General features: G+C 31.5%; 1 protein-coding gene across 17 annotated transcripts in view; it reads right to left on the bottom strand.

Moving 5' to 3' along the window:
- The window catches only part of LOC114324805 (piezo-type mechanosensitive ion channel component), a 369,243-nt gene that overhangs the window by 127,729 nt on the left and 219,649 nt on the right, over positions 1-21,865 (bottom strand). For 11 of the 17 annotated variants that reach the window (XM_028272670.2, XM_028272668.2, XM_028272666.2 and 8 more), the window contains 3 exons: positions 21,139-21,297; positions 9,704-9,766; positions 2,717-2,838 (listed from right to left, as the gene is read on the bottom strand). In XM_028272670.2, the coding sequence (XP_028128471.1) occupies positions 2,717-2,838; positions 9,704-9,766; positions 21,139-21,297 (344 nt within the window). The remainder of the gene's footprint in view (positions 1-2,716; positions 2,839-9,703; positions 9,767-21,138; positions 21,298-21,865) is intronic. The other 6 variants (XM_028272669.2, XM_028272658.2, XM_028272671.2 and 3 more) reach the window with 3 other exon arrangements.

Below are 21,865 nucleotides of genomic sequence, written 5' to 3' on the forward strand. Positions count from 1 at the left end.
GTCACGTTTTGCTAAAATTTGGTCAATTAAATCCATGACCTTTTTAATACAGAGTGATTGATTAGTGGGGTAAAGCTCAATAGATCCGCTACAATAAAAGATAGCAATAAAAGTTAATAATAAAAATTGTAGCCAACTTTAACCATTTTAAAATTAATTAGAATTCGATGTTAGATAACATCGTGACAGACCAAACTTTTTAATGTTTTTTTTAATGGAATACCCTATATTTTATCTTATATTCGAAATCTTCTTACCTTCCCTATTACAAAAATATAAAGGTCTGTTATGTTATACCGGGTATTTACAAAGTTATAGCCAATTTTCTAGGAAAATCGTAACAAGTTCAGCTCCCTGTATAAATAAAAATAAGCACAACAGCAATGGTTTATTGATTCCATATTTTTTTATTTATTGTCAAAATTTTTGAAAATGATTGACATTGCTAATTTTCTTTATATCGAATACAGAGTCCAAACGCAAGTACATTATTTTCTCAGTAATTTTAAATGGAACACCCTATATTTTATATCACTATTGAAAAGTAACATTATCGTACTTTAGTTTGTATACAACATTCCCTATGTCTAAATTTATTAGTTTTCGAGATATTTTCATTTTTCAATGGACCAGCGTGGCCACCCAGATCACCAAAATTTAATAAACTGGACTGATTTTTTTGGGGTTACGTTAACAATGAAGGTTATAAAATGTCTCCAACAACAAGGGATGAGATGAAAAATAGAATACAACGTGTATTTCGGAGTGTTAATTTACAAATGCTTCGTAGTGTAAGTAACTCATTCACTCAACTCATTTTGAACACCTTATGTAATTAAATATATAAAATATTTTACTAAAAGTAACTCTTAATTTTTTCAAAAATGTTGTATTATGTGTTCATGTTTTTTTTTGTAAAATTTTTTACTGATATAGTATTTTTACTACAAAAGCGATATTACGTAGGTCAAAATTTTTGACGTAAGAGAACTGTCAAAACATTAGAATGTGACTTTTCATTATTGCCATGTTTATTATAAACATGACAATAATGAAAAGTCACATTCTAATGTTTTGACAGTTCTCTTACGTCAAAAATTTTGACCTACGTAATATCGCTTTTGTAGTAAAAATACTATAAATTATTTTTGGTTCTTTATTTGTTACATTGTTACATTTACATACAAAGCTAGTTTTTAATTGTTTTCAGAAAATGTTGTATTTTGTGTTTGTGTTTTTTTTTGTGAAATTTATAACTAATAAATTATTTTTCTTTCTTTATTTGTTACATTTACATACAAAAGTAGTTTTTAATTGTTTCAAAAATGTTGTATGTTGTGGTTGTGTTTTTTTTTTGGAAAATTTATTACTAATAAATTATTTTTCTTTCTTTATTTGCTACATTGTTACATTGATTACCGGATTGATAATCAGTAATATTAAATTATTAGTTATAAAAAATTTAGTCATGGCTTACTTAAAATTTGGAAAGATTTAGCTCCCTAATTAATAATTTGCTCTGAAAAATTAAAATATCTCGAAAACTAATAAATTTAGACATAGGGAATATTATAGAAACATTAAAGTACGGTAACGGCACTTTTCGATAGTGACATAAAATACAGGGTGTTCCATTTAAAATTACTGAGAAAATACTGTACTTGCGTTTTGACTCACCCTGTACTCGATATACAGAAAATTAGCAATGTAAACCATTCTTAAAAATTTTCATAATCATCAAAAAAATATGGCACCAATAAACCATTGCTATAGTGCTTATTTTTATTTATACAGGGAGCTGAACTTGTTACGATTTTCATAGAAAATTGGTTATAACTTTGTAAATACCCTGTATAACATAACAGACTTTTACATTTTTGTAATGGGGAAGTTAAGAAGATTTCGCATATAAGATAAAATATAGGGTGTTCCATTTAAAAAAACATAAGTTTGGTCTGCCACGATGTTATCGAACATTCTAATTAATTTTAAAATGTGAAGCTCAAAGTTGGCTACAATTTTTGTTATTAACTTTTATTGCTATCTATTACTATAGCGGATCTATTGAACTTCACCCCACTAATCAATCACCCTGTAGAGGGTAAGAAAGTTTTTCCTTTTGGTTCTCATCGTTGGTTGATCTTATGGTACATTTCTCTTGGACGTACAGATCGTTTGATGCCTCTTGAAATACATATCAATCCCAACACTTTGTAAGATATTTCCATTCTTACCCCAAACCTTGTAGCAAACAATTAAGTATATATTTTATCTCTAGATAGAATATTTGAATATGAACGATAGCAAAGATTACAACGATAGCAAAGATACATGTCTATACATAGATAATGTAGATTTTCGAGGAGTATCATCAGTGAGCAACAGAAAGTTTGATGACCAGTACCGCATCGTCTTCAATGTCTGACGCAGTTTCAAATGAAACGTCAGGAAGAAATAATTCCAGGCCACAGCATAAATGCTGAAACCAATGTATTGCGATAAAGAAGATATGATGCACAGAAATACAGAAATGTGAGCTGGTTGTATAAAAGAGGTGTTTATTCGGGTAAAAATGTGGCACAAGCCATTCAAAAAATTAGCTTTATTGACAAAAGAATATTTATATTCGACAAAATTAGAGCCACCTTATTACCTGGTAAATATACAAACCTACCTATTAAATATAGAATTTTGTAGCTGATTCAAAAAACCTTACCTCTCCTAGATACGGTGTTAATCCAACGTCAAATTCGTCAAGGGATTTCTGTTCTTCGGGAAGTAGATCTATATCATCATCTTCTATTTCATCAAACATGTAATAATCACCCGACCTTATAGCTGCGAAATAACAATTATTTAGTGAATATTGTATCATACCTATAAGAGATAAAAACAAGCAAATTGTGCAAAGCGTGCAAAACGCAAAAAATTGATAATTTAGTCAATAGTTTTATCAAATTACTGCTTAGTAAGTTCTTTATAAATAATTTATCAAACCAATGTACACCCTGTGGAATTGAATTTATGAATGTAATATTTAACACGGGGTTGAGTGTCTATATTTTACATCGGATAGAGAGCACACTACTCTATTCAACTTGCATCGTATGGCATTTTTGCCTGGGAGATCCATTCGGACAGATTTCGGCGCCAATTGAATCTTTAACCCTGCTTCAGGTAACTAGTATCGATGCGCACTGGTTCCAGTAGGACCAACGGCTTTACGTGTCTTCCGAAACACAGTGACAGCTCGTTATCATTTTTAGGAATATTACTATCAGTATCTTGGTAGCTGACCTACGGCCGCCACAATTTACCAATATTATAAATAACTTGATAGATCTGCAAGAAAATAAGGGAAGTATTATACAAGGAGGAGAGACAGAGACAGGAAGAGTTTCTAATGGGGTATATCATTTTAGTTAAAGATTATAGAAACATCAAGATTTCTTGGTTCAAAGCAAAGATTTTTCGACTTATAGGTAGAAGAGCATGTTTGGTAAATTCGTTAGAAGTAAACTTACGTATAAAAGACATTGTAATAATAATTTAGAAAGTGTTACATATGATAACACTATGATCGATAATTTAGTAGAAAATGATCATTTTCAAAATAACCAGGAAGCCGCTACAAACTAAACAGGAAGTCTCAGGTACTCTCCCAAGCTGAGGATGATATCCAAGAGTAAATCATCCCACATAAGAATTCGAAAAAAAAACGAAAAAGTTTTGGATTCGAAATTTAATGTTTCCTAGTTTTTTTTTTTGTTTTTTGTTGTACTGCTAAATTTTGTTTATAAGTATCGAGTTTCAGAGTAGGGTTGTAATGTATTGGTAAGGTTTAAGGATAAACTCCGCTTACGGCGCTCATGTATTTTACCCATAATACTACACTGTATTACACTCATCCTGTATCGACAGGTTAAAGCATATCAGTTGTGCTATGGTGTTACAAAAATAACGTTAATTTAAATTTTGTGTGTGTTTTTGTCCAAAACATTTCAATTTCATTGAAAGACTATTGACTCAATTACATTCAAAATGTCTAAAATTGTGAGATGATTATTCTGAAGCACATGTACCCCAGCAGTTAGCTTTTATAGTTTCATATGATCAATAGAAAAATATTATTACACCAAAGATTTTAATACATTAAAAATAATGTAAGTTGAGAAATGTAAAAGAGTAGATATCAACGATTATTTTGATTCAGTTTTACAAAGGTAACTTCAAAAAACGGCATGTCAAAATGCAATAAAGTTAGTTCTGAAACACCAACAATGTTGCGCAAAATGTCAAAAAGAATTTTATGAAACTGTAAAATCTAAATTTGTACATCATGCATTATAAAATCTAACTTGTATACACAAATTTACTATTAACAAAAGCCACCAAAAAGGAAACACTATATACTATATACAATTCAGTGTACAACCATTATCAGTCTTACGTTGTGGTATAGATATTCCGTATGAGTAACCATTATTCAAAATTGCATATGGCTCAACATACGGCACAAAATGGCACATGGCACAAAACTTGTTTTTTATTTAAGAACATAACAACTCCACACAATTATTTGTATAATCAATATATTTCAATATCGATATGAAAGTAATTATTTTTTTTTATATAAACCGATATGGTTTAAAAGCTTAATAATGACAGAAAATACCATTTCCAATTTATTAAAGAAAATGTACCTATTGATTTATTGTCCAAACTTTGAAAAAAGGACAACAATTAAAACTTTTGTACAGATCTTATATTTTGAATTCCCAACCTTTGTAAAACTCTTCTAATTTATGGACATAAACAGTTGTACATGCATGAGTAACGGAAAGTTTTTAGCACAATCTGCCCTCTTTATAATTTAATAAAATTAATACACGATGTAAATTACTATAAACTTCCATCACATTTATTCTGTTACGATAAGTTAAAGCTCCAAAGTATTACTGAAATTGGCAGCTATTCCTGTGGGGCCTTCTTCAGAACCCCGTTTTTGCAAGATGACTACGCACCCTTCCCTACCTCCAAACTGCAATTGAAGAATAATTTGGAGCTTGACGTGCTTCACCGGACCTGCCTATCCGTTACGAAACGTTGCAATAAATGCATCGATCAAGATGGGCATCAATTTGAATTTTTTGGGGTTCTGGTACGGCTGCCCAATCCGATGTTATTTTTAAATTACTACAAAGAGCAATTAGGTATCTGTTTGGCCTCAGAAGAACAATACATTGCAAAAGCTACTTCAAAGATCACAGGATTCTAACACTACCTTCTTTATATATTTTAGAAACTGTTTGCTTAATTCGTAAACATCTACATGTCTTTCCAGCAAGACCTAAACATGACTATTCCACCAGAAATTCAACCTTTGACATCTATTTACCGATCCCGTCCAGTGAGTTAGTAAAGAAATATATATTATATTCTGCAAAAAAACTGTACAACCATCTCCCTCTACAACTTAAATCTGCAACATCTTTCCCCAAGTTCCGTAAAATGACAAAAGCCTATTTATCTGAAAGACCATATTATTCAATAGCAGAGTTTCTTAACCAATAACTAAGAAAGTACAGTATTTTATTCATAAGTAGAATCTTAATCTATATCTGAGTGTCATATACAGCAGCTTGACTTAACTTATTAAATTTCTTAAGGTAGATTATGCTATTTGCATTTTTTTAATTTTGCAATAGATTGTTACTGTTTTTGTTTCGCTTCATTAGATTTTATTTATATTGACGATTTATATAATTTTAGTAAATTTTATTTGTTACTGTTTTTATTTATGATTCTTGTAAGCTTTGTCTATAAAATTGTTAAATTTTTCATGACAATAAACCATATTTCTATTCTATTCTATTCTAAACATTTACAGTAACCTTTTTTCGAATGCCTTTTGTAATTTCTTTGAATAAATTCATTTTGACGCTGCATTTTTTCTCTTAATGCAAATGTGTTGCCTGACTTACGCCAACCCCTGTATGTATTTCTTATCATGATGACTAACAATACTTTTTAATATTAAAACTTAAAATTTTAGGGTGCGTTACATACATTAAAACTACATACATTTTATTCAGGATGTTCACATGATAACGCGCGTTTTTCACGTTTGATTTTCTGGACTTCTTTATTTTCTGTTAACTTAATTATTTTTTTATAAAAAAAGTCTCTATATTAGTATGAAGGGTGTTTTACTCAACGTATTTTTATGAAGTCTTGCTCAAGTCTATTCCTTTTATATTAAACTAAACTACTTCTCTACTACTAATCTAAGTACATATACTGTTTTTTCTACAAAAACAAATGAGTTATATGGTTGAATCGTAATTTTCTATTTAAGCTGGTAGTTTCCTGATAAATAGTAATTTTATTTGTATAATGACATTGATGATTGAAACAAGTTTTTTTAAGTAGATATATAAAATGATTCAATCAAAAACTAAATTAAGTATTCCCTTTCTGTCATAGTAAATTCGCTAAGGAATATAAGTAAAATACATAACTAAGTTAATAATTTTAATAAATCATTACCAAAATCAAAACCAAGTGCAAAGAAGCAAAACATGTAGCAACACATGATGAATCACATAAACTTAAAAATATTTGTTAAATTGCAAAAAGATTGGATAGTAAAAGCAAATGCAAACGTTAATAATAAAAACCACAATATATTGGTTATTTAAGTGCTACTTAGATGAATAATGGAAAGTGCATAAAGCAACATTATTAAGAATAAGTACCATACAACAGACAATATTTTTTTACAAAGCAACTTTAAACCAATTTGAATTCAATATACATTATATACAGAGTGACACAGTGTTCCGATCTCAGATAAACTTAGTTTTATTTTTTTGAAATTCTATATATTTTAGGGACATGCTTATATTAATTTTAACGATTTAATATTAACATTTATTAATTTAAAAGTGTATAAAACTTTTAAACATTAGTAACACTGTATGTGCCATTTGTGTGTGTTTGTGTTTTATTGGCACTGTTTTTCATAACAAACTGGCCAGTCAATTTCATAATAATTTTAGACTATTTGTCTCAAATACATGGTAAGTTAGTTTCTCACTACTACCTCAGGGGAATAACGTGTAGTGTGTTGAGTAAATGTCTTTTTACTTAGTAAAGTAAACTTCATTGTCTTTACAAAGAGACACTTAATGAGTCCGAAAGTCTGTGTCCCTTAGGTATTACCGATACCACAAGGATAGAAATTATGTTTATTAATTTTTTTTAATAGAAAAATATTTTCCAGTCAGCCGAGATTCGAACTCACGTCCTTTGGTAGACTCTCTTACCATTGAGCATTGAGCCACGGAGGGGTAAATTTAGCAGCACTCAGAATTATTCCAATACATAATGAGTAATATATCTGAAAACGTAACAGAGCCATTTAAATAATTTCAAAAGTAATGTGTCTGAAGAGTGATAATATTATATAAAAATGGACCGTGATAGTCGTGACGTCAAATCAATGTTGGCTACTCTGGAAAGGTTTCCAAACACAACAAACATCTGTCAAAAATTCACACGTGGTGTTTGCCAATTTTTATTTTGGTTTTTATATGGTTTGTATAATTGGAATATATTGATTTGATATTGTAAGTACTGAGATATCTAAAATCCTATATTGACGGTATAATGACACCATATTTTTAGGGGATTTGAAGAACAGAGTAGAACTACTCGTTAATATGTTCGTGCTACTTTTATAAAGAAGATAAAGAAAATCTTCCCACCATATTTACAAATAGGACTGGTTAAGATCCTGAAGAAACGCAGTAAGTACTATGTAGTGTGTAAATCCTTGATTTTGTGTAGGGACATTTATAAAATTAAAAACAATATGATTGATATGACTAACAAGTATTGTGTTTTTATAAAAAATGCGCAGATGATTTTTAAAACAAAATAAAATTAAAAGGTAAAATACCTATTAAGACTTAAAGAGCATAATTAGAGGTAAATGCTAAAGGATGTATTAGTAAGTTTTGTTATTGTGTTATTCCCTTAATTTGGAAATTATTATTAGTTAGCATATTGAGTGAAATATATTAAACATTGATAGTAATAGTATTCAAATTTCTGTAAACCATTGTATAATGATTATGATAAAAAGAAGAAAATAAACTATGTACAAATATAAAAAAAAACAGCAATCACTAGGCAATCAATTTGACTTGATCCTATAGAGGTCCTAGTAGATGCGTGTGTGTTTGTGTGTTGCGCGCGCACGACGATGTTCAGTGTAACACTTTCTAGCTTGATAGAAACACACGTTTAGGTCGAGCAACTATATTTTATTGTCGTAGTTACTTTTATTGAAATATTGGTGTATGTAACCCAGTACTGAATGATTAAACAGAAATATGAACTATGAATAATACCCTGAAGTATTATCTAGCTAGAGTATATGCAATATATAGATGATAATTTCTGATCATATCGTACCAAGATAGAGACCTAAAGTAGGTACCTATCCAAGTGGAAATTTACCCACGAGAAGGATGGATAAATTAACATAAGGGCTTTAAAAGTGGGGGCATGGGGTTCTTGGAACCTCTAAGGTGGATTCTCGGCTAGTGTGAGAATATCAAGAGAAACCCGACAGACTGGCAAAATATATATTAGACGGGCATTGCTAATAGAGATAAAAGTATAACTGACAACAAGCAGGAATCAGCTCAACACTTACTGGATATGCACCAATCAAGGGACACCTGCTAACAATGAAACTATTCCACGGAGACTTAAGCTGCAGATTCTGTAGCAGAGGACCTCAAACAGAGTCAAAAAGGACCTCAGTCCAGAATTGCATCGCAGGCGGAAAATACTTTTCGGGGACTACCAAGTGACTAAAAAAACGTATGGTACCCATCCTCTAGAACTCTAGACCTATACAAGCTGGTACAGAATTGGGTGTCACGAAGGAATGAAAGATGTACACTAAGCCAACTGGTTAAAAAACTACAACCGGTTTATAACAGACGGCTTCAACAGAATGGATCATAGATTGGATCATTCGACAAAATGATGAGAGACAGAGCTAATATATTGGCGCCCACGAGAATACTGGGGATGAATAGTGGGAATCATATGAAACAGACGAATGTAAGAAACATGCTGGAAAAATATAATAACAGGATCTATTTAAAAATGGATTGAATCTAGCATGATATATCAAAGCTTAGAAAGTCACGCAATGATAAGTATCATTTATTTTTTTGTCTGAACGTATTATTACTCAAAACTATGTATAGTTTGCACATTTACAGAAATTTGTCAAATTGTAGATTAAAATCAATTAAACATGCACAAAAACCCCACAACTGATTACTTACGTAAAACAAAAATTTCCTATCAATATTTAAAAAATGTATATTAATGTTACCCAATATTTACATAAAATGACAACACTGCGAGTTTTTTCTATTCCAAGTTGTAAAAAAATGAAGCCAGGTATTGGTTATAAAGGGTAATAAAACCGACTTTATTCTCTATTAAACATTCGATAGTAGTTGTCGGTACTTATTAAAAGTAATCCTACTGTATACAACTATGTATGTACCCGTGCAAGTAATATTATAACTAGGTAAAAGTACTACCCCAAGCAGATTACCATGCATTTACATCTTTACAAATTTTGTACATAAATCATAGTATAAAAAATTACCCTGTTTATACGTCACTGGAGGTTTGATTTTATATTGTGTGTGTCTACCGGTAGAGATTGAATCTGTACAAAACAAAAAATAAAAGGAACTAAATTAGCACTAATAGAAAAGCATGTGCACTTTTTAACATTGTTGTAGTAAGCTTACACCAAATATTAAATTGTCCATACAGATTATTCCAAAATGTCAATCTCAAATAAAAGACCGTTGGTACCTGAGAAAAATAATCAACGATCATTTGAACGACCATACGAGGTCATCAATTGTGTAAGACACTGACGTATACATGCAAAATAAAAAAATGAGATTTAACATTTATTATTAAAGAATGCGATACATTCCACATATTCTAAAGGTGTCGGTGGGGGATGGCGTCTATGCGCAGTATTATAGTCGGTGTATGAGAGAGAAAGTATTCGAAATAATGGAATATCAAATTTTGTATTATTTTTTATTTCAAAAAACGATAAAATCCTTGTATAAAAGGTAGATTTGTTAAAATCCCTATACAGGGCTGCATCACAGAACAGAACTAGTTTTCGATCGGATGATCGATCAACATCAGTGTTTACCTAAAATCTGTATAACCTGATAAGATAAAGCAAAAGTATTTAAAATTTTGACTATGATTTCAAAAAGTTATAGATTATACTTATGTGAATCTAACATGCTAACCACCAAAGTAAAAAATATATGGGCAAAACCCTTTACAATTAATCTCATAAACTTCTTACATTTCACCCTCTCTCCTCTCCCCTATGGCTAACTACATCATATGACGGTTTGTTTTGTCGAACCCTTAGAGTTCAGAGTAGCCTGCGGGGTCCTTGGGAATTAGTCGCCCGAGTCTGAGCTTTTCTTATACATCCCTTCTAGATTATGAGACTTCTTTACACTTGTCACCCCCACTGTGATCTTTGATTGAACTCACACATACTCCAACAACTACCAACTATTCAAATAAAATCGATAACTTGAAATCAACATAAAATTGCTTTTCTAAACCCCATGTGTACACACAAGAGGGCTTAATATCGTTTCTCAAAGTTTCGATCTAACGTGTAATGTGGTTTGCCTACTAATTTCAATGCAAACATTTTAACTATTACATCAAGTTTATTTTCATTTTAACGGTTTATTTACCTCAGTGGGAGTGACTGTTGTCACTGTTCGTAATTTAACAAGCTTTACAATAGATTTCACATAACTAACAGGGAAATTTTAACTTCCTGTGGATCTGTCATTTCTTTTCAAGCTTTACAATAGATTTCACATAACTAACAGAGAAATTTTAACTTCCTGTGGAACTGTCATTTCTGTCACGTCATCGTTCAAAATTTCCGTTATCACAGCCACTTGCCACCATACAGTCATGATGTGAACAAGTCAGATTCGAGCTCAATGGTACCTAGAGCATGAAACATTGTATATTTTAAAGGTCCATGTCAGTGCCGGTTTATCCACTGAGCGCTTGGAGCGGGCGCCCAGTGGCCCGAGGCCCGGAGGGGCCCGTTCCTTTTAATTTAAAAAAAAATTAAGTCGCTAAATAATCTACATATTCTCCGAAAAAATCTCATACGCAGATACGCCAATACACTGCAAACGCCCTTGTTCTATTGTTACATCTCTTCACGCCTATACACAGTGCCGTAGCCTAGCCCCACATGGGCCCCGTGTCAGTGTTTGTGGCGGGGCCCTTTTCCAAAAACTACAGAAAGTTGTCAGATTTCGCCATGTCATTGATTAAAAAGTACCCAGGTAGTGGGTAAAAACTGTGTAGGTTATTAATCAATGGCCATGTCTCGAATTGTATCCAAAATAATCGCACAAACGGAGTTTTTTTAGTTTCTAATAATTTCATTTTGAATTGTGGGGCTTAAATAATAATTTCTCACTTTTCGGCTTTAAATTAAGTTCTTTTAAAATAGGAACCAAATAAGTCCTTTTAAAATAGTTAAACGAAAGACAAAAATAGATATACATCAATCTAATTTATAGATAAAGAATAGATTATTCTCGAAAATGCCAATACCCAAACAATAGGTACACACTCTTTCAAATATTCAAAAGCGATTACAAAAATTGCAATTTGGCATTATACAGTGGCCTCTAAGGCTAGCACTCCACTTGCGATTTGTAGTCGCAGCGACAAAAAAACCGCTGTCGCAGAAAATCTAGAGTCTAGAAAATTAGTCGCAGCTTTTAGATGTTTTTTACTCTCCAGATAAAGAAAAAGTCAAGACGTCAATTAATACTTTATGCGAGAATAAAAACGATGTTGATGAAACCAAAGAGAACTTGCATAATGAAATTACCCATTTTGTAACGTTATGCCAAAATTTGAATAAACATACAATTTATGAAAATTTGATATCATCCAGGATGTAAAGGCAACTTTTCCCAATATTTTAACTTCACTGCAAATTTATTTGACGATACCAATTTCCAATGCGTCTGGCGAGCGGTCTTTTTCGGCTTTAAAAAGAATAAAAACATATTTAAGGTCAAATTTGGGCTAAGAAAACCTAGACGCATTATCACTATTGTATACAGAGAATGAAGAACTGGAGAAACTGAATTGTGATAATATTATATGGCAGTTTGTATTTTTTGGATTATTTCTTACGTTTGCTATTCTTATTGCTTGTTTAAAAAATATTTTATGGATTTTACAATAAAGCTTTAAGTTAATGCATGTGTTTTCTTGTTAAAAAACTGACAACGAATAGCAATGAAGGGGGCCCCTAAACCTCCAGCGCCCAGGGCCCGAAGTTAGGGTAAACCGGCACTGGTCCATGTTTAATTTTACATTTTACTTCTATGTTTCTATAACGGATTAATTGTAAAGGGTTTTTACCCATATATTTTTTACTTTGGTGGTTAGCATGTTAGATTCACGTGAGTATAACCTATAACTTTTTAAAATCATAGTCAAAATTTTAAATAATTTGCATTATCTTATCAGGTTATACACATTTTAGGTAAACACTGATGATGATCGGTCATCCGATCGAAAACTAGTTCTGTTCTGTGATGTAGCCCTGTATAGGGATTTTAACAAATATAACTTTTATACAAGGATTTTATCGTTTTTTGTAATATATGGTATACAGCCAACTACAGGAAACTTTTTCCTCAAGGATTTTTTATTTCATTATTTCGAATACTTTCTCCCTCATACACCGACCATAATACTGCGCATAGACGCCATCCCCCACCGGCACCTTTAGAATCTGTGCACTGTACTCTATTTCACTGATAAATTACTATACCCTGTTTTTATATCAGAAGTAATTCAAATTTACCGCGCCGTAATGCTGGTTTGTAATTGGCCCAACGTCAGGCAAGTTTACTCCACTGTTATGAAATTTTGACACTATTGACATTTATGAATTTTGACACTAATGATATTTCATAGGTTAATTAAGTTATATCGGCGATTTTTTGTGTTTTCTGCGTTATTATCTTAATATTTAGATTTTTAGTCTACTTTTGTATATAACAGTTGTTTTTAGATCTCTTTTGCGACGTATTAGTATAATATAATATTTTATGGATTAGGATCGAAAGCCGACATGATCAGCCAAAAAAGAAGATGTATTTGGTAACTTTTCTAATAACTTTCTTGGGTGTGAATCTGTTTTTTTTAGTTTACTCCTGGTAAAAACAAAGCATAGAATTACTAGATTTTATGTTACTATACCCTGTTTTTAAAAACCATGACAAAAGACACGTCAAAAGATTCACAACCAATAATGACACTAGAAAAATCAGCAGATTCATCTTCTTTTTTGGTTGATCATGTCGACCTTCGACGGTAATCCATAAATATTATATTATACTAATAGATAATTATTATATTATATTATAAATATAATAATAATAAATTGTGGCTTATTTCCCATTGAAAATAGTTGATTATACTAATACGTCGCAAAAGAGTTCTAAAAACAACTGTTTATGTTATAAAGGCAGACTAAAAATCTAAAAATTTGAGGAATAACGCAGAAAAAATTGTCCATATAACTTAACTAACCTATGAATTTTAAATGCCAATAGTGTCAAAATTTCATAAATGTCAATAGTGTCAAAATTTCAAAAAATTGTGGAGTAAAAAAAGCAAAAATATGGAACACATTGTTGGCAATACAGGAAAATATGGAGATTGTAGTGCGGGATGCGATAGGAGCTCTGCCGTCCTCAAATAAAACGCGGTATGTGCAGCCAACTTAAAACCGAGAAATCGGCTCTCAAAGTTTTTTTCTCAGGGCTCTATATGTACATACGGCATATTCCAATTTGTTTATTTTGGTAGTAAATAAAATGATACCGCTTTCAGACATTACAGAAGCATAAATAAGGTCACAAGGAAACCACATATAGCAAAAACTCGATTTTCAATTTTTTTGCAGATACCGTGTTTTAATTGAGGACGGCGGAGCTGTGAAACCCAGTCATATAAACTTTGAAATATAAACGGTATTTTTTATTTTTCTGTATAACATCTCCTATTTTACAAATTTATTGCTCAGATAGCATGTCCAAAATGATTATGAATTTTCTTCCTTTTAGTATCAACTATTACTGCGTTTAAAGATAACTTTTTGGAATACACTGTGTGATGGATTATAACATTAGTAAAGTTTCATAAAGAGAAAAAATAAAAAGGGATCATATACGGAGGACTCATTTGGATGACTCTTTCCTACTGGGCTATGACTCATACTTTTTAAACTTTATTTTTATTTAATACAACCGTCGATTAACTATTTTTGCTGAAAGTAAGGTAGAGTGATTTGTACAAGATAGTGCAGTAGTAAACAAGAAGAACGAATAATCTGTATATAAAAAATTAAATGCGTACCTTCTGTACACGAACAATATACAGGATGCTGGAGCCTTTTGACATGAGCAAAAATAAATGACACGAAAAAAAAATAACTAGAAAAAATTAATATTTACATAAAAAATGGAGCTTAGTATCTTAATTAATGTAGAACTTCCTATATAAGGTTGCTAAAAAATACATATGAATATTTTTCTAGTATATTTAAACAATACTTACTTAGTTATGTTTTACAATATTTTTACAGAAAATCAAGTAAGACAACAATTAAATATTAGAAAAGTAATACAATAGTAGTTGATCACTCAATAATAACCAGTAAGGGCTTAAAACGGTTACGTTAAGTTCTTGGAAAAATCAGTTAATCTAATAAATATTGAACAAATTACTTCTTGGAGTAGGATAGCTGTTTTTCCCTCTTCTGTTACCACAACATTCTTCTTCTTTAGGTGCCGCGTCCGTATTCAGACGTTGGCCGTCACCATGTTTACACCTTCCAGAAACCTCTTCTCTATCGACTGCCGCGAGAAATAATTTTCTACTGTAGAACCACACACACCATTGTCTTATATTACGCAGCCATGAAAGATGTTTTGACCAACACACCCCATTCCCTCCACTTTTCCTTTTATAAGGCAAAGTGGATGGTTTTAGGTCCTCTAATTAAATGGCCAAAGTATTCAGTTTTTCTCCTCTTTATGTTGTTTATGAACACACATTCTGAATTCATCATTTTAAGAACATCTTCATTGAAAGTGTACAAAACTCACGGTATTTTTAGAAGCCGTCGATAGCAGTACCATTTGAATGTTTCTAATTTGTTTAGAATTGTGGTTTTTACTGTCCATGACTCACAACCATATAATAGGATAGACCACACATAACAATTCAGGACTTTCTTGCAAAGGTCGACAGGTTTCTGTTACATAAAACTGGTTTCTCCAGGTCATAAAAGCTTTACGTGATATTTCGATCCTGGTTATTACCTCTTCATCAAAGTCACAATTTACATTTAACCATCTGCCAAGGCATTTAAGATGGTTTACACGTTCTATCCCCTCTCTATTAAGAGAAAGCAGACCTTAATCTACAGTGGTGTTAAAAAGTCCTGGATCACCTTACCAAATACGCGGTCTGTCGTCGATTTTTCCTTGTTCAGCATACTTCTTAATGACTCTAATTACTGTAGATTGATTACAGTTTACTGCGGATGCTATTTCGCTACTAGATTTGTCGTTTTTATGGTGAAAAATAATTTCAAAACGCTTTTCGTTCGATAATTTAGTTTGTTTGGTCTGGGATGACATTTTGACCTTTTTATCAAAAATCAAAGAGCGAATAAATGTGTTAGGGTAACTACAGTGTTTATATAGTCAAAATATGTGGCAAATTTGTCATTAAGATTCAATTTAATAGTACTTTAACGACTTAATAATCACCTCATAATTTTCTCGGGTTATGGGAAATCCCTTCAATCAATCTCTTCAATCAGATTATTTTAATCTTTTCTGTATAATTTTGAGCTAGTAATTAAAAAACATTAGTAAGTATACCGATAATGCTAATTACAAGCACAAACTTAAAATAATTAGAGAAAATATACAAAAAACTTGTGTTAAACCTCAACAAAACCATCAACCTTAGGAGATGCAGGACTTTTTAACACCACTGTATATTAATATTTCCAACTGCCATCTACTTTGTCTTCTTTGAAATACTAATTTTGGGGCTTCTCCGATAACTTGCTTCACTTACTAGATTTACTAATATCTGGAGATCTTGTAAATGTCCTGCAAGAACGGCTGTATCGTCAGCGTATCTGATATTGTTAATTACTTCGCCGCCAAGCCTTATACCCTCTTGCCCGTCATCCAAAATCTCCCTAAAGATTTCTTCAGAGTGAAGATTAAAAAGATTTGGCGACTAAACACAACACTATCGTACTCTATGTTTGATGGGTAGTTTTTCAGTACGACTTTCTCCAATCTGGATAGAAGCTACTTGATTATAATATAAGTATTTTAGCAGGCTTATATCGTAGCGGTCAAGTGCTCCTGCCCACAGACAATCGAATAGTGTATCGTGTTGTACTAGGTCGAATGCCTTCTCTAAGTCGATGAAAAAACCTTAAACGTTTACATAGTTTTACACGATTACATAGTTTTAAATCATAAATTATTATTTATTAAGAAAACAACAGGACCTTCTTTGAAACAGTGTTGTTACATGTCTGTCCGTAAAATAATTCCTGATGAAAAATTCTTAGTACATTGAAACTTGGAACGTACATTACAACATTCCTCTTGGTCCAAGAAAAAATCCTACCTATTTAGTTTTAGATCAATAGGTCAAAAATATAAATTATGAAGAATTCAAATTACAATATTAGCATATACTTTAGTCTTCAGTTATAATATGTTCATAAACTGAGGAAACTTGTTTATCTTTTGGTACTGGTCATTCTTGAATTGCTTCGACTTTCTCACTATCAATTATTAGATTATTATTGGACATAATATAGGTTTATAGGTTATTACAAGTACCTATTATCAAGTAGAATATAGTAAATTTTAGCATCCTCATTATAAAAAAATCTACACAACAGAGATACACAAAGCTTCTAGTTTCCACAGAAAATCTAAATCATAGCATATATACTGCTTTATAGGAAGATTGACTAAAAATTACATTCGTGGTGACTCAAAGGTGATCTAGAGGAATAACTGATGATGCTCTGTCTGGGCGTGATGAAACTCCCATGCAGCCAAGGCGGTCCAATGGTGTGAGTGCTCCTTCGCCTTTCGCTGCGATCTTCCCCTTCCGTCGTCACTCTGCGCGTTGCAATTTCAGTGACGACAGTAGGAGCTTCAGTGTAAGGTGGAGGGGAGAACACTGGAAAGCTGTCATCAGGCGAAGAAATGCGTGGTTGCATTTCAGAATTTGGAGGGGACGAGAAAGAAATTCTTTGGGGATCTAGATAGCCGTCAAGAGATACTGTCATGACCGCAGAATAAGGAGAGGGAGGAGCTTGTGGATTTACGAGTGAACTCCGGGGTGTTAAGGGAGCAACCTCATCGTCATCGATTGGAGTATGATAGCCTGATTGTTGAGTCATCGTTGAACTACACGAAGTTGCTGAAGATGATTTTGCTAATGGAGCAGTTGCAGCTGCCACTAGGAAGTAAATTTTATTTTATAAATTTTTAACATTTGTATGAAGCCCTTTGCAAAACAACAATGTAACACGTTGAAAGTAACTGTCATTCACAAAAACTATGTGTATTCATAAAAATATTTTAAATATTTAACAGTACTGTATACTCATCCATATTTTTTAATAATATACTATCTCATGTAAACGAAATAAATTCTTCTACAATTTGTATATTCAATATGTTGCATTTTTCGTAATAACATGTTAGAGCTGTCATAAGATATGATTTTAAAAAAGTGGAAGCTAGAAAAGACTCTTGGTAAGAAAACTTAAAGAAGAACTGTCATTAGAAACCACACAAGATACCGGACCACCAATATTACGAGATTATTACGATATATTATTATCTATAAGTCGTCTATGCCATCAAAAACACCAAAGATCACAAAACTACTGGATTAGATGATATGCCATCGAAGTATTAAAACTCACTGATAAAGATGTTACGGTATGAACACAAGAGTTACTTTATTCGGCTTTAATGTGCTGCTCAGATATCCATGGACATGAATAAGAATATTTACTTGTTTTTAAACCTTGAAAAGGCATTTAATAAGGTTCAACATAAAAAGCTTGTAGATATATTAAAAAGCAAAAATATTGACAGTCGTGATATGAAAGCGGTGCTGACCCCACTACTCTTTTACAGATAACAACAATGATTTACAGAACGTAATGCAACACCTTAATTGAATGCTCTCATGAATACGGCTTGAAGATGAATTTGAAGAAAACTAAATGCATGATGACTAAATCAGCAGATGCAAACATCCAATTGAATATTATTGAAGACATTGTAAGAGACGAGTGTGGATACCTAAATACTTAGAAACATGGTGGTGGGAGGGCATTTAATGCCAAACTTTCCACCTTTTTAAGAGGAGTGGATGGACATCCAAATACTCCAAAATATTTATTAAGGACCACTGGAGCATTGATAACACAACTAAAGACAATTCCTTCAATAATTTATTTGATAATTGTACTGTAATGAAATAAGGGCTGATTCTAACATTGATAACTTATCGCAATTCCGAATACATAGAGATTTATTTATACAAACATTAACATTATATCTATAGTGTTTCGGGGGTGTGAACACACAAAGGGTTTAGTGACAACAATATTATACGAATAACAAAAGACCGGTACATTTCAAATTACGTAAATTTGCACCAGAGGCGCAAAAAAACACACTCGTTTTTACCTCAGAGAGGTCATCGTAAGACTGCCACAATTTTGAGTTTCTACACTACGCGAAGGGAACGCGGGTGATATCGGCGGAAAAAACTAGTGTTAACAACAAATAAAGGTTCACATTAGGGGGAACGAAAACCAGTTGTTTTCGAAAGCAAATACATGCATTTGCATTGCAATTCTTTATATAAGATTTAAATTATAATAATTGGATCTATTTACACTGAAATAAAATAAGTTGTTTTTACAACACATGGATAACATCAAATAATGTTGACCAAACCAAAAAATTAAGACACGCATTGAAATATCACGTGCATCATATATTAGATTTAAAAAATTTCTTTGTTGTCGAAATATAAGGTTGGAACTACGTCTATGGATACTTCGGTATTACGTATTCAATACTCTTCTTTACGATTTGGAAGCGTGAGCACCAGAACAAGTGCATTAAATAAGTTAGCCGCCTTTAAATTTTGGTGTTGCAGAAGAATCCTACGAATATCATGGATTCAAAGAATGTCAAAAGTGGAAGCAACTAGAAAGATAGGAAATAAACGAAAATAACATTAACTATCAAAAGACGAGAACTTGAGTACTTAGGACATGTGATGAAAGGGCAAAAATATTCATTATTACAACTTATTGTGTAAGCAAAATTCGAGAAAAGTGAGATGTGGAAAAACGAAAAATATCCTGGCTTAAGAACTTGAGAGAATGATTTGAATGCAGTGGTACAGAACTATTTCGAGGGGCAGTCAACAGGATCCACATAGCCATGATGATTTCCAACCTTCAGTAGAAGATGTAAGTTGAAGAATACTTCTGTAGATGTGCTGTACTGATTCAATTTACTCATAATCTGTGTAAAATTATTTGTTATTGCATGTTATAATCCTTAAAGACCAATATTAATACTAGCTAATCATTGTTTTGCAAAAAACTTCCACAAACCTAAACTATTATTTCGAAAAACTTGGGTTAAACAAATTAAATTTTTTAATAACTGACAACAGATTTTTTTCTATTCACCACAACTATTCTACTATGAATGATATGAAATTTCTCTTAAACTGAGACTAGTTTAAGAACTTGTTATCTTACCCACAACCTATAGAAGTTATAATATGAGTTAAAAACATTTTCTTTTGCTGTCTGAAAGGAAATTTGTTTTTATGTTGACAACAAAAGCTGTTGTTAATTTAACATCAAGTACAGATGGAATAATCACTGAAAACACAAATAACACTTTTAACTACTTAAATATTAATTAATTAAATTAATTTCAATTATTTAAATATTAACGTAACAAAAACATCAAAGTATTTCTTCGTTAAAAAAGTATGTTCGAGGTAAAAGCAATAAGCAATATAAGTAGAACAATAAAATATTTATTAAGAAGAGAAAATTTTATATTTATTATAAAATAATCCTTATATATACGTGAGACCAAGAGGAAAAGAAAACAAAATTCAAAAGCAAAGAACCCCGGTACTTATCTTAGGTAAATATGGTTTCAGTTAAATTGGCAAAAACTTTGTAGAAAGGTAGCTTTGGTCATGCTGTTTAATAGTTCTCTGTTTCAATCGTTTCTGAGCTACAGAGTTTCAGTGTCAGTTTTTAGTCCATTTGAGTAATATACAGTGATGAGTGCGCTAATAAGAAAAGACGGAAAACATAATAAGTTGTGAAGTAAAAAGAGATGAAACTAGTAGAGGTCTGAAATTATCAACAAAAACCTAAAAATTTACATTATATTGATAGTTTCCTACCTTTAGACGTATCGGAGTCAAACTGTCCCAGGAGAATTTTATAAATTTCTATTGTCACAGTGGCAGTTACCAAACTCCTACGATACGTCTAAAGGTGAAAAACTATCAATATAATGTAAATTTATTGGTTTCTATTAATAATTTCACACCTCTACTAGTTTTATCTTTTTATTTATCGTTTATTTCAGAACGTATTATTTACGCTTTATTTTTAAAATGATATCTTTGTTTTGTTATTACCCAGCCAAACTAAAAACAATACAAATCGTTGTTTCAGAAAAACACAAAATTTAGTTATAAAATGATTAATTAAACTAAACTTATTTTTTTCATTCTGACTAAATTATTTAACTAGAAATACTCTGACTCTATATAAATACCGTGATTAGTCCACCATTCACTTACCTATAAAATGATTGTCAGAAACTAAGCTATCACCTTGAATTTTTTGTTGATTCGCCTTAATCCGTTCCATCTTTTCCCTTATTTTCTCAAGAACTCTCTTTTCTATCTCTTCTTGTTCTTTCATCGTTTTTTGCCTCATTTCTTCCATAAGTTCAGCACCTACAGAAGAATATATTTACATAAAAAATATAGATTATAATGATCATACAATTCTTTATTCAACAAACAATAAATCCGATTAAAATACCGATCCCACAAGGGTAAAAATTATTTATACACTAAGCATCAAAATTAACGCACCACCTTAAAAATGGGACATTTTTGATGTCTCATATTTCCTAAACCTGTTGTCCGATTTGAGTGATTTTTTAGTATATTATAGCTTTATTCTTCAAGAATGTCGATGTAATAATATTGTTGCTAAACAGTTAAGTGTTATTGTATACCGGGTGTAACAATGATAGTGTGTTTTTTCTTCAAAGTTTGGAACACCCTGTGGAATATTCTAGCGTATATAAAATATTGAAATTAAAACTCAACTATAGCGTAAGGCTTTTTAAATATTTTGTTTTTGTATTCATTCGCTTATGTTTGATAATAAAAAAATTAGCTACTTTAACAACTAGCCATGCTCTTATCAATACATGGTGTTTCTAAATAAGTGCAACAAACTTTAAGGGGCAATTCTGCATAAAAAAATAATGACCGTTTGCTTTATAAACATATA

This window comes from Diabrotica virgifera, chromosome 4 (genome assembly GCF_917563875.1).
Source record: "Diabrotica virgifera virgifera chromosome 4, PGI_DIABVI_V3a".
Classification (NCBI taxonomy): Eukaryota; Metazoa; Arthropoda; class Insecta; order Coleoptera; family Chrysomelidae; genus Diabrotica; species Diabrotica virgifera.